Source organism: Ursus arctos, unplaced genomic scaffold (assembly GCF_023065955.2).
Source record: "Ursus arctos isolate Adak ecotype North America unplaced genomic scaffold, UrsArc2.0 scaffold_8, whole genome shotgun sequence".
Lineage (NCBI taxonomy): Eukaryota > Metazoa > Chordata > Mammalia > Carnivora > Ursidae > Ursus > Ursus arctos.
Window position 1 is genome coordinate 27,584,639 of NW_026623100.1, and position 14,576 is coordinate 27,599,214.

General features: G+C 38.9%; 2 protein-coding genes and 1 pseudogene across 3 annotated transcripts in view; 2 read left to right on the plus strand and 1 right to left on the minus strand.

Moving 5' to 3' along the window:
- PEX13 (peroxisomal biogenesis factor 13) overlaps nucleotides 1-4,124 on the plus strand; it is a 31,202-nt gene extending 27,078 nt beyond the window's left edge. The window contains exon 4 of the mRNA XM_026485287.4: nucleotides 1,489-4,124. Coding sequence (XP_026341072.1) covers nucleotides 1,489-1,787 — 299 coding nt within the window. The 3' untranslated portion in view covers nucleotides 1,788-4,124. The remainder of the gene's footprint in view (nucleotides 1-1,488) is intronic.
- Nucleotides 4,125-9,781: 5,657 nt separating this feature from the next.
- LOC123000327 (ferritin light chain-like) lies at nucleotides 9,782-10,417 on the minus strand (annotated as a pseudogene).
- A 3,436-nt stretch (nucleotides 10,418-13,853) lies between these two features.
- Nucleotides 13,854-14,576, plus strand: part of SANBR (SANT and BTB domain regulator of CSR) — a 56,355-nt gene continuing 55,632 nt past the window's right edge. Inside the window, exon 1 of one of the 2 annotated variants that reach the window (XM_026485177.4) lies at nucleotides 13,854-13,986. The gene's annotated coding sequence lies outside the window, so the exon portion shown is untranslated. The remainder of the gene's footprint in view (nucleotides 13,987-14,576) is intronic. The other variant, XM_057309014.1, reaches the window with a different exon arrangement.

Sequence of the window (14,576 nt, forward strand, 5' to 3'; positions counted from 1 at the left end):
AATAATGTTACGATGTGGGTACTGTTATTATACTGTCCCTATTTTACTTACGAGAAAACTAAGACTCAGAATGACTAAATTGTCCAGGATCACAAAGCTAAGATGTAATGGAGTTCAACTATGAACCTAGGTTTGTCCTACTTCAGAACCTACACTTGTAACCACTTTGGTGGTTTCTCATGTAATCTATTAATGGAAACTTGAGCCTTTAATTAGTTTTAGTCATTCCTATATAGGGGGAAAAATACCTTCAGTGTTCACATTATTTGTTTATTGTATAAATAATTGAAAAATTGGATCAAATTTGCTAAATCTCTGCCTCATCCCTCATACACAAAAGCTAAGCTTCTAAGTATTATATTCATATTTTTCTTCTAGTGAAAATAGCACTTTCAAATAATTAAGTTTAATTAATCTAAATAAAATATAAGAAAGGTCAAGTGTGGTTTCTTTCAATTACATTATAATATTTCAGGAGAATTTTATATCTCAAATTATTCTCCCACTAATGATGACTCTTTAGCTTTGCTTCTTTGCTTTTCTCCATTGCTCACATAAAGCACAGTTGAGCATTTAGAACAAGATCATCACAGACATGGTTGATTTTAAGTGTTTTATTTCTTTTCTGTATTGTAGAGTATTAAACATACAAATGTCATATTGTGCCTGAATTACAGTGTTGAACTAAAATTGAAAATTAAACAGCTTTTTAAAGATACAGGCTATCTTGAACATACCAAAATACAAAATTGAATATATTAAATAAATCTTTCCTTCTTTAAGCTGAGAGTATTGCCTTACCTTTTTTGTCATGTGGCTAGAGATAACTGAGGTCTTTGTTTTTGCCCATCTTGGATTAAAATCAGCAGCATTCACTTTCTTGAATTGTTCATCATAAGGGCACTTGACTGGCTTGGTTAAGCATCCGACTCTTGATATCAGCTAAGGTCTTGGTCTCAGGGTCATGAGTTCAAGCCCCACATTAGGCTCCATGCTAACAAGAAGACTACTTAAAAAAAAAAAAAGAATTGTTCATCACAATCACATAGAATGAATTGTATATTTTGGCCAAAAGTATATAAAGTAATTTGGCTTGTATAAATGTATATGTTTTCTATACTTGCTCCTAACTTCTACTGAGAAGGAACGAGAAGTTCATTTCTTAAATTTCAATTTAAAATATGAAAAACACTGATGTTAGTTTTAGCTTTTGGGAGAACCAAATCTCCTTACTTTATGAATGGACCAACCGATATAAACTTCATGTTTTTCAAGGTTGAAAATATATTTACTAAGTATAAAATAAAAAGTATAAATTATAAGAAGGGACCTTAGAACTGTTAAGCCTACTCATCATTTGATTTTGAATATATATACTGTTTATATATTTTAGTATGTAAGTATAGATTTTACTTAATATTTTATTATCCATATTTTGTTGGACTCCAAAGTGTGTTATAATTACAAGGATGTCTTTTCTTCCATCAGAACAACAACCCAAAGTGCGTGGTTGGCTTCTGGCTAGTCTTGATGGTCAAACAACAGGACTTATACCTGCTAATTATGTCAAAATTCTTGGTAAAAGAAGAGGTAGAAAAGCAGTGGAATCCAGCAAAATTTCCAAGCAGCAACAATCTTTTACCAACACAACACTAACTAAAGGAGCCACGGCTGGTGATTCTTTGGATGAACAGGAAGCTGCCTTTGAATCTGTTTTTGTTGAAACTAGTAAGGTTCCAGTTGCACCTGATTCCACTGGGAAAGGTGGAGATAAACAAGATCTTTGATATCTTTCATGTTTGCCTGCAATTGAACTATACTTTTTAAAAATTACTTCTTACAAAGAAATTAATCTACAATCCAATGAACACATTTGTTAATGGCTATTCCAGGTGTTTTGCTGCTAGAAATTATTAAAGTTGTACACTAGTTTGTTGGTCTAGTGACCTGGTTACATTTTACAAGTTATTGGACCATGAAGATATTTGTTTCACCTAGATTTTAAGATTATGGAGACTGCTATCATTTTCATCTTATTTAAAATCCTATGTTTTATTGAAAATAAGATTGATGAACTATAGAATACACTGCTGCAGTAGGGGTCTTTAATTTAATGCTTTTTAAAGTTAGAGCTTAATTGATTTGGAATCCTCAGAAATTGAGTGATAACATATAAATATGAGAACAGGCAAAGTCTACTTTTTTTTTTCAATTTTAAACTGAATAATAAAAATTTTCTGATCTGTGTTATATCCAGTCTTGGGTTTGCTTTGACAGTAATATGTTTTTACCTACCAACAATTGATACTGTTACCTTTTATTGTATTTTTAAAAATTTATCTTGTAAAGGTCACTAGGGGTATTCTGAAGGAGATGGTTCTAGAGTGATATTTAACCCTTATAGTTTCTCCTGCTAGTAAAAAGGCAAAAATTTATCTTTCTTACAGATTATTTCCATTTCTTCTGAGGATCACAGAACTTTTTATCCCTTTACAATATGACTAGTTTTCATCCTGGATAAATCAGAATGTATGAAAGATTTACTTTCTTTTTCTCCAGCCAAGACTCAAATCCTTTGAGTTTGCATATAACAATATAATCAGTAATGATTTAAATCTTCTCATGGATTCTCTGCTTTCCCCTAGTATGATTACTTTTTAAATTCCATATTCAGGTTCTTCTGTAAACATTGAAAACGTGTCACATTGGATACACATTTCTTTTAGGTTTAGTTTTTACTACTGAGACTATAAATAAAATGCTGAATTGACATTTAGCGTATGACAACATATGACTTGTTTTGTGTTTAATAATGATTTTAAAGGCAGTTAAATTTCATTACACTGAGTATTTCCTTACAAAATTGGAAAATCCATATACTTGCTGTGACCATACTACAAAATAATAATATCAGGAATACAGGTACACAAGAATACATTTACAGATATTTTTCAAACCTGGAATTATTTGATAAAGATTGAGTATTTTCATCTTCTTATAGACTTAAGTTCATCAAATAAGTAATTCTAGAACAGTTCACACAAAAGCATATAAGAACCAAATATATACTCAGCATAGAATTTTATTAAAAGGCTTTTTGGGAACCTCTCTTTTGAAATGACAGTATAAGTAACATATAATTTAAAATACAAATATTGACTCTGTGCAGAAAAAAAACTGTATGATAGTAAAATTTATTTATCTTAGGCCTAATTTTTAACACCCAGATATTATTTAGTCTTCAAGTTGAGGTAAAGTTTCTTGTATATTATTTTACATTTGTGTTCTACAATTAGAGGTTCTGCTTTTTTTGTTGTCAGAGTAATTTATGGAAATTTGTCCTTGAAACAATTTTTGATAAAACAGATTATTAAATTTGGTGTTGAGACATCTAAATTGATTGCTAGAAGTGAAGTGGGGGTGAAATGTTGAGTCAGCACTATTTAAGTTAGAAAAGGTGAATCTCTAGGATAGAAAGTGTGACTCCTATTAAAGGTGCATAAGGAGAAGAGTATAACACAGAATGAATGACAGAAACAATTTCACTTTTCTTTGGGTGTTTGTTTTTCAGCTAAGTATACTAAATTGCAGTATACATTATCTGACTGTTAACTATTTGTGTCTGAAAATGCCTTTTCTGTTAGAATTCTGGGAAAGGAATTTAGAATAAGAGAAATTTTATAGCCTTTTTTATCATGACAGTTTTGGTATAATTTTTTAGATGAGATTAAATGTAATGTTCACAGCTCTAATATTGTTATTTTTAGGAATTCATTTAAGTACTACTTCACAGAAATTACTAACTGAAACCAAAACGTGTTCAATTAAATAGAACAATAAATCACAAGTTACAGTAAGAAAACAGGTTTCATGTAAATTTTTTTTCCAGTTGTATTTTATCAGTTTAGAAAGGAAAAGGTAAGAGGAGTATAAATTTTCATGTTTAACATTTATTTGGGTACTTGATTTAGTCTGTCATGTCGTAATTATACATTTACTTGAATACAGCTATCCTTTATCTTATGCTTTAATAGAAAAAATAGAAATTGTTTTTCAGTTAAAATTTCCTTTTTAATAGGTTGTGAAGTTACTTTTAATGGACAAATAAAAATATATTAAACTTGGTTGACTTTTTTTGAAGATAAACTGTTAACTCTTTTTCAGGATTGGAATTAATATAAAAAGTGTCTTTTTCTTCATATCATGTATATTAAATACTGCAGACCAATTTGTTCTATTTCCTTGTGATTTAAAGAAAAATATCAGATTTACATTTACATGAAAATTACCTACAGGGTTATAAATAAAAACAAGACCACAAATCTAGGTTTTGGGAAATCAAGATGTTAGTCTGAATACCACTATGAACTTACTATACGATTTAACTCACATTATTTTTTAGTTTCCTCATTGACAACATTGGGGATAGCTGCTACATCTGCCTCACAAGAGAGTGCTCTTAAAAAATGTAAAGCAAAATCAAAAGTACGATTTTACAGCAAGTATATATGTTTTGTAAATTTTTCTGTGTATATCGAAACTCCTTACATCCTGTTAAAATGTGACAAAGGATTTATATCCATCTAGAATTTCAGAATTACATATACTTAATCAAAAAATTTTAAAAAATCAAAATTCACTTGTACTTATAACTTTGCCCAAAATGTAATTTAAAATTATTTTGCTGAATATGAGAATGGCCTAACTTAGAAAAACAGATTGGAATATTTATTCAACACAAGAAATTTTGTTTTTTTCAGCATTGCCTTGAAATGTTCTTTCATATTAGTTTTTTATTTAGCTTATCTTATTTGGGAGAATGAACTGTTTCTTTTAAACTCAGCAAATGTATAAATCCTGTGGAATACTTACCATATGTCCCATGAATAGTTTTTCACATTTAAAGAAATAGTGTTTAAACATCATTAACAGTGTTTCTGCTCATGTAAAATAAGTGTTTTGGTTTGTAAGGATCTCAGGTGTTCAGAATTGAGTCATTAGCCATACTCTTCATTTATGACATCCATGTCATTGGTCTAGAAAGGCTACACTTTTGTTCTGTTTTATTTCACCTTACTAGCTTTTATTCCTCTCCTGCCTGCAAATCCATACTCCTTATTCCCTACTATATTTAATGTTTATCTTTACAAGCCATTTTCCAAATTTTTGATATATTTCCTTGAAAAAATATATATTTTATCTGTTTTCTATATAAATGATACTCATTTTGCTCCTAACTTTCATAAAATATTAGGTTTTAAGACCTATTCATGTTACCTTATATAACATGCTCCTGACTGGTGCATATTATTGTGCTGCATTAACATACCATAGTTGATCTTTTCCTCTAGTCATAGATACTTAAGTTGTTCCAGCTGTTCCACCTTCTACAAACTTGTACGTGTCTTCCTGTGAACCTGCCCTGTAGTTTCTATGGGATATATGTCCTAGAGTAGAATGGCTTGGGTTCGGGGTTGATGCATATTTAATTTCAGGTAAGTAAGGCTGAATTTTTCTCAGGAATGGTTGTACCACTCTACACTTGGACCAGCAAGGCATGAGGGTTTCATTTTATCTGCATCTTCAGCAGCACTTGACATTTTCTGATTTTTGTTAATATGATATGTGTGAAACTGTGTTTTGTCTTAATCTGCATTGTCTGATTACTAATGAGGCTAGGCATATGCTTTTAGTCATTCTCGTTTTCCATCCTGTGAAAAATACTTGTAATTTGCCCTTTTTTCTATTAGGTTTTTATCTTTCCTGCTAATTGTGTAGTAAAAAATTTTTTATGTATTTTAGACATGATACTCTCTTGTGAGGTGCCGATGTTGTAAATAACTTAGTTTTGTCATTTGTTAATTCTTGTCTTTGGCGTCCTTCATGGAATAGAAATCTTTAATTTTCCCAGTTGTGGTTTTTGGGTCTTGTTCTTCTATCAGTTTTATAGTTTCACCATTTACATTTAGGTCTTTAATTTAATTGGAATTCATTTTTGGATACGGTATGTGGTATGAATCCAACTTTCTCTCCAGCTAGTCATTAAAGGAAAAGGGTTAACAAAACCCCTTCTCTCCATGTATGGGAAAATGATCTTGGTTTTACCTTCTCCTTAGCACAATTTCCTTGGAAATCTGTTGAGTTAGGATAAATATGGAATGCAAGCTGCTTACTCAGCAACATGTTTGGTTGTACAAAGAAAAAGTACAGGTTTTAAGACTTCGCTGAGTAAGGTAGGACTGGTAACTGAGCTTTTGCTCATTGCAGAGACCTGGAACCTACTGTTAGGGATTTTTACAAGACAGTGGTTCCTGTGGCACATGAGGCTTACCTAAGTAGAATGCCTTCCTCTACATGATATGTTTACTGTGGTATATCTTCTGCCAAGCTAAGCGACCTTGGTACCAAGTTATATCTTTTTGGGTCTTGTGAGTGTGAATATCTTTTGGGCATGCAGAATAGGATTGTAGTCCGTTTTTCTAACCATCTCCCTAATAGTACATATTTTCCCCATTTTATTACATACCAAGTTCCCGTAAACATGCAATTTTGAGGATCTCTGTTCTATTGACATATGTATCAGTTCCTTTCCCAGTACAACAGTCCCGATTAATGTTACTTTGTAATATGTCCTAATATTTGATAGGTGAATCTGTTTTGTCACACTTTGTGAAAATTAGCTATTTGTGGATTTTTATTCTTCTATTTAAGTTGTAATATAAGTTTATCAAATTCCCTTTTTAAAAAAAACCAGATTTTTATTGGAATTACATTGAATTTATAGGTTATTTGGAATTGACATATTTATAAGGTCAAATCATCTCATTTATGAACATAATTTCAGTCTCCATTCAGGACATTATGTGTATGTGTGTTTGTTGATATTTTGTTTGTCTCTGTTGTGTTGGCTAGTTCCTAGGCACTTGATAAATTTTGTGGCCATTGAAAATGGTGTCTTCTTATATCTGGTACAGAGAAATATATTGAACTTGGTGTGTTCTTGTATTTGCAGTTTCAATGAAGGCATATTATTTCTAGTATTGGTTCTCTTGGGTTGTCTATGTAAATGCAAATAATGACAGTCTTATCTCTTCCTTTGCAATCCTTGTACTTCTCATTCTCTTTGTTTTGGCTAGGTTGCCAGTCTGTATTTGACAGTGGTTGTGGTAGGAGGCATTTTTGTTTTTTTCTGCCTGAGAGTCTAAATTTGCTCTATTAAATGTGTGTTTGCTGTGAGTTTAATGCTAGTTAATCTTTTATCAAAAGTTCCCTTTGGGGCACCTGGGTGGCTCAGTCGGTTAAGTGTCTGCTTTCGGCTTAGGTCATGATCTCAGGGTCCTGGGATGGAGCCCCACGTTGGGCTCTCTGCTCCGTGGGGAGCCTGCTTCTCTCTCTGTGTGTGTGCTCTCTCTCTCAAAGTCTTTTTTTAAAAAGTTCCCTTTTAATGCTAATTTAAATCTACATTTGATTTGATTTAAATCTACATTGTCTTGATTTTTCACCTTTAGTAATAGTATGATGAAGAACATTGATTTTCTGATATCAAACCGTTCTTGCATTCCTGCTTGATACTGGGGGGGGGGTGTATGAAATAATTTGTTTTATCAAAAATATACATATAAATATAGGAGTGTGAGAGATGATTTATATAAAAGGGAGGTACTAGCATGCAAAAACAGCTCTATATAGAAGGCAGTATTGCTACTGTTTGATGAGGTTTCCCAGGAGAAGATAAGCTGAAAAGAGGCACTGGATCATTGTCATGCTCCAGTTTCTCTGAGAATTTACAAGAACCTTTTCTGTAGAAGTCACTGGGCAAGGTCCTGAGCAAATCTTGGAAAACTTAGGGTTATCCACAGTTAGTGTATTTTGGAAAGTGTCAGTGATTAGAACTGAATATCTGCCTGTAACACAGTCTGGGGGAGTGGGCTGCCTAGGCTTTTCTGCTTTCAAAGATTTTATTTGTTTATTTGACAGAGATAGAGACAGCCAGCGAGAGAGGGAACACAAGCAGGGGGAGTGGGAGAGGAAGAAGCAGGCTCATAGCGGAAGAGCCTGATGTGGGGCTCGATCCCAGAACGCCGGGATCACGCCCTGAGCCGAAGGCAGACGCTTAACCGCTGTGCCACCCAGGCGCCCCTTCTGCTTTCAAGTTCCCTGTTCCCCGCGCCCCCCCCCCCCCCGCTTTTACTTTAGCTCTCAGGAGTAGATGAAAGCAGAACACTTGTGTGTTCTCAAATGATCAGGGAACAGGGCTTGAAAAAAAAGAGAAAGTTCGTCAGCACATGGTTTAGCTAAGTACAGCTAATAATCTAGGCCATCTAGGCCAGGTTCACCCAGACTCGATCAGATTAAACATATGCTGTAAAGGCATCACTCTATATTTCTCTTGAGTCATTCCGTGCAAGTCTGAACTGGTGGTTCTCTTTGTTCTGAGGTTTTCATTTTCCTACATAGTCTTTTTTTCCCCCTGTTGTGTATCTTTGTTTGTCATGATAAGTATTTTCCTCAGGTTTCTGCTAAACTTTGGTTGCCTGCTTATTTTTAAGAATAAGAGACTGGGGTTGCCTGGCTGGCTTAGTCAGTACAGCATGTGACTCTTGATAATTGGGGTCATGAGTTCAAGCCCCATGTTGGGCATAGAGCTTACTAAACAAAACAAAAAACAAAAACCAAAAAAAAAAAAAAAACGAAGAAGAGACTAAACAGCTGATTGAAGACCTTGAGCAAGCAGGTGTGGCTTGTTGTCTATGAACTTTATGTTAAAGGTAGTTTGGAGGCCATGGCACAGGATTTGTTAATATTTCCCTGAATTCAACTATCCATCCAGTCTCAGAGTGACCTACCTAACTTACAGGATGTTCAGGAAAACATCTGAAAGCCCCTTTACTAGATCAGGTAAGTGATCTAGTGAGAGTGGAGAGGCGGGTAGAAAACTACATGTGTATAAATCTTCCAAACACACTAATCGGCTACCATTGCTGCCCTGAGAAGCAGTTAGGGAGCGAAAGTAGGAAAAAATAAGCACCAGAGTGTCATTCTGGAGAAATACTTCCATGTGGAAACATGGAATAGGGAATTACGTTAGATTGAACAGTGTGTTAGATTGAACTTTTATTTATTTTTTAAGTAATCGCTACACCCAACCTGGGGCTCAAACCTAAAACCCAGAGATCAAGAGTAGCATGTTTCATCAACTAAGCCAGCCAGGTGCCCATGAACTTAAATTTTAAATTCATCTTTATATTTGCTTATTTGTTTGGTCTCTTTGCCATTTCTAAGTGGAAATATTTAAAATCTCCATTTGATAGCTTCTCATGGTTTTGCCAGTTTTTCATATATTTCTGTCACTTTATTACAAGTTTAGTATTTACCATGATTTCGGGTTGGTTTTTTTTTTTTTTAATCAAATTTTCTTCTTCAGGTTTTTTGTTGTTTGCTGCAAAAAGCTTTAGTAATTCCATTTGGTCCAGGCTTGGGAGAGGGCTCCAGGGTGGTTGAAAAGCTGCCTCGTGGGGGCGCCTGGGTGGCACAGCGGTTAAGCGTCTGCCTTCGGCTCAGGGCGTGATCCCGGCGTTAAGGGATCGAGCCCCACATCAGGCTCCTCCGCTATGAGCCTGCTTCTTCCTCTCCCACTCCCCCTGCTTGTGTTCCCTCTCTCGCTGGCTGTCTCTATCTCTGTCAAATAAATAAATAAAATCTTAAAAAAAAAAAAAAAGCTGCCTCGTTGCTGGAGGGAGAAGCTCGGGCATAAGCGGTGGCACCTGGGTGGGAGGGACCCCTAAAGGGCCCCCTCAAACGCTGCTGGGCTCCTCGTCTTCCAGTGTGAGCCTCGCCCAGCCCAGCCTGAGGGGGGGCCTGTTAGGTGGCGGCCCATCTTCTCGATCACCTTCTCATCGTGGTTCTCCAGCAAGTCACAGAGATGGGGTCCTGTGTGCGCAGAACCCAGGGCGTGCAGATCCAGACAGTCCTGGTTCTGGTTCCTCTCCAGAACCCGGGCGGGGACAGAACTCTTTTGAGACCACTTCCGCCCGGCCTTTTCGCTGACTTCGCATCTTCAAGAGACACTCAGCACGCTCGTGCTTCTCCTCGGCCAACAGGCAGAAGAAGCGGCCCGCGCGCTCCAGAGCCACATCGTCAAGGTCAACATAGAAACCCGGAGAGAAGCAGGTGTAGGAGGCCTGCAGATGCATGCTGACCACGCGGTTGACGGCGGCCTCCACCTCAGTGAAATAATTCTGAGGAATCTGGGAGTTCACCATTGATCGGTAATAAGGAACTAAGCTCAAAATAGCATGTTGGCTGGTCCCGGAGGCAGAGGATGGCCGAGAAGATGGCTCCAAAGTTATCACTGGAAAAAAGGTTGGAAAGTGGTGGGAGGCTGATAGAAGGGGAGTCCTTGGGTCTGTTCCATCCAAACACTGGTTGACGCAAAAGACAGATCAGGGACCCTAAGGCCCACTGCCTCTTCTTGAGGTTTGAAAGCTACACATTCTGTTTTTATTCTTGTTGTGGTTACTTCCAACCCCTAATTATGTTTATTTGTCTTTACCAGTGTTTAAAGTTATCAATATTGGAGTCTTACAACAACACAAGATGGTTGGCACACTGTCATCCTCCCTGCTTTCTCTTCCAAACATTTCTTCCTATTGGCCCCCTGCCCCTCTTCCTTCACCAATGTTGGTATCACTTGAAGTTTTTATTCTAGATTGTTATGGTTAATTTTTTATATTTAATACTTGCCTAATTGAATAAATAACTTGTTTGAAGATACTATTTTTCCTTACTTCCTATATATGTTTTGTCCATTCGTTTATATTTTTTTAACTATAAAACTAGTAAAATTGCATGGTTTTAAAAAATCAAATTGTGATTTAAAAAGGGGGTGGTAAAGTAGCCCCTCCCAACTCCTGATCCCAGAAGTAATCACATTTAACTTTTTTGCTAGTCTGTTTTTACCTTTTTTTTTTTTTTTTTTTAATTTTATTTGAGAAAGAGTGAGCACAGGGGAGAGGGAGAAGCAGACCGGGATCATGACCAGGGCCAAAGGCAGACACTTAATTGACTGAGCCACCCAGGTGCCCCTGTTTTAACCTTATTTCTAAGTAATGTGCTCATCTGCTATTTCTTACCAATTTTAGAGGTTGTCTTAACCTGTCTCCTTCCCACCCCCCACGGAGAATTTGACTGCCTCATACTACTAGTCCACATTTCCTCTACAGCCATTTCAGATTCAGAAATGGAAGTTGCGTGTCAGGAATGAAGTGTGAGCCTCTTCATTACCTTTACTGTAATTTGAAAGAGAAATAAACTTTAACTGTGTTTAAACCACCATATTTAGGGTCTCTGTTAAAGCAACTTAGTCTGTACTAAAACTACTAGAGGGATAGATGAGCTTATGAACATAAAAGGGTTAAACTTGGGAAGCAAGGGGAAGTAATGGAAGTCTTAGATATAATTACCCATTCTACACAAAAAGGCCTCAGGGAGGAACATCTGTACAATGCCAAAGATTCTTCCATGGGCGAAGGTCATTGAACCTAATGAAATGGCCATTTGACCTTGGACAAGTCACTTAAACTTTCTCTGACCTTGGAATAAAAAGATTGAAGAAGTCCATCTTTCAAGAATTCTTTCTTGCTCTGTCATTCTGTAAAGGGATATTGTTCTAGAAAAGAAGAGAGTGATAAGGAAAAGCTTCAAACATTGAGTACCTGAGTTGATCTCTCAGAGATGGCATAATAGTATGTGGATCAACACCAAGACCAAACGTTATGAATGGGGTCCAGTAGTAGAGCTCTATTCTCCAGCTCTGCTTGCAAACTGGTTGATTATTAACTGACTTCTTTTTATTGAACCTTGCTAAAAGCAAGGACTATCAGCCAACACAAACCTACATTCTGACCTTTTTAAAACTCCTTTCCTCAAAGCTATAGGCTTGGTAATCTGCCTTCCAAGTTAACACAAGTGACACATCCCAATACATGTGGAAAGAGTCACCAGCCTTCTAGCCAGCAATATGCTTATACCTACCAATGCCATGCATAGCTTAGATCTTTGTTATTGTGGTACACCACTTCCAGGGACCAAGTTTTCCCTTTTAGGGACTACATTAAGTTTCCCTAACAGATCAAAAAATACAGTAGCTAAAAAAGATAAATACTTTTTTCTCATATAACAGTCCGAGGTAGACAAGCAATCTAGGGCCTGTTAGGCAGCTTCACTTCGCAAGGTAATTCAGGGCCAAGGTTCCTTCTATGTTCTTGCCAATCAGTCCTTCTAATCCTCATGGTTTCAACTGGCTCACCACCATCACAACAGAGTTCAAGCCTAGAAGAAAGAAAAGAAGTAGAGGGCAAGTAGCTTCTCTTTAAGAATTTACTTAAATACAGAGCTTGCCTAACTTCAATGTCTCTGTGGAACAAAAATAGTAAAAGATTTGTAGAAAGTCAGAGGTGATGTAATGAGAAAAACTCCTGACATACAGTTAGCAGGTTAATTTCAGATCTCATTATGGTAATTAGTCATTTGGATAGGGCTTTACTTTTTCTCTTTTTTATTTTTTATTATTTTTTAAAGATTTTATTTATTTATCTGACAGAGAGAGAGACAGCCAGCAAGAGAGGGAACACAAGCAGGGGGAGTGGGAGAGGGAGAAGCAGGCTGCCAGCGAGGAGCCTGATGTGGGGCTCGATCCCAGCGTTCTGGGATCACACCCTGAGCCGAAGGCAGATGCTTAATGACTGAGCCACCCAGGCGCCCCAACCTTTTCTCTTTTTTAAAGATTATTTATTTATTTGAGAGAGAGCAAGGGGGTGGTGGTGGTGAGGGGAGGCAAAGGGAGAGGGAGAGAATCTCAAGCAGACTCCCCACCTAGCAGGGAGCCAGCTAGGGGGCTCCACCCCACAACTCTGAGATCACTACCCCATCCCAAATCAAGAGTCAGATGCTCAACCGACTGAGCACCTCAAGCACCCTGTCCTTCTCTCTTTTTTAAGATTTATTTATTTTAGAGAGAGAGGGGGAGAGAGAGAGAGAGAGGAAAGGGCAGAGGGAGAAAGAGAATCTCCGCTCAGCAGACTCCCTGCTGAGCAAGGAGCCCCAGGAGGGACTTGATCTCAAGACCCTGAGATTACAACCTGAGCGGAAACCAAGAGGCGGACGCCTAACTGAGCGACCCAGGTGTCCCTTTTACTGTCCTTTCTGATTCTGACATTGAGATTTGGTTCTCAGAACAGACACATTGCAAGTGTAAATAAAAGTTATTGGCACGTAGTATTTACCCTACAGGACTGAACCTTAATATCTTACTCGGTTCCCAGTAATAGTATTCACCACAGTAACACACGTAGGGAACCTGTTAACGTTAATGAAAACTGAATTTGTGACCCAGAGCTATTTGCATTTTTCAGGAGATGGTTCCTGCTAAGGACAATGCCTCACCCAAGATACTTTTGGTGTCCCTCAGATGATACAACTTTCCCATTCTACCTAACCTAAACAGGTATACTAAAATGACCTACAGCTCCAACTATTTCATTCATTCTCTATCCTAGTTCTTTTCTCTCCCATGTTTCCATTTCTTCTGGATTCAGAGTTGGTCACTTAAGATCCGACCGGGAGGATCTGGTTGCTAAGCGACAAGACGCTGGGAGGGTGGGGACGCTGCACTGCGACAAGCCTGGGAGTGAAAGCGAGAGGGGGAAGGGGAAGGCAAAGGCAAGGCGCAGAGGCCGCAAGCCTCAGGGGCTTGCCGCCCCAGTCCTGCACGAGCTCGTTGCTCATTGGCTCCGCCGCTGTGGCGCTGGCCTGTGATTGGTGAGGCGGCGTGGGTCGGCGCTACCCTGCGAGCTGGAGGGGCGGTGTGTGTGGGCGCAGTGGCAGAGCTTGCGGGCCGGGTAGCTGGAGCTTCATGGCGCGAGCGCTGGCTGTGCCGGCCGCTGCAGGTGACGGAGGCGCAGCGAGGGCCACCGCGGCCCTGGGCAGGTGAGCGAGACGCCGAGGGGCCGCCGGTGCCGGCGGGGGGCGGGAAGTGCGGCAAGGGGCGGTACCGCTGGCAGCCAGCCGTTTCCCGCCGCGGCCTCCTTTCTCGTCCGGCCGGGCCGGGCCGGGGTCCCGCTGGCCCAAACGCCCCCGAACGTCCCCGCGCGCAGCCTGCACTTCGCAGGCCCTGCCAGACCCAGGTCCCCGTTTCCCGTCCCGCCCGCGCACCAGCTGAGGGAACCCCGGCGTCTGCCCGCCAGGCCGCGCCCCGTGTCTCTGCCCGCATCTTCTCTCAGCCTCGCCCCGCTGCCCGTCGCCTTTGTCCGCTCCCCACCCGCTCAGCGCCCGGAGAGTTTCTGCCCCTACAGGGGAGGCGGGGACAGCACAAGCTGGGGAACCCTGAGGACGCGCCTCGAAGTCAGCCCCTGCGCCGAAGGTTTGCAGGGCTTTGATCTATTCGTCGTGGGTTTCAGATGTGATTTTATTTTCTCCTTCACGGTGAAAGCCAACTGCCACGGTTCTTATATGTGGTCAGGAAGCCTGGGCACAAGGCTTCTCCCCATGGGATGACTCTGATTTAATAATCTCCCGTC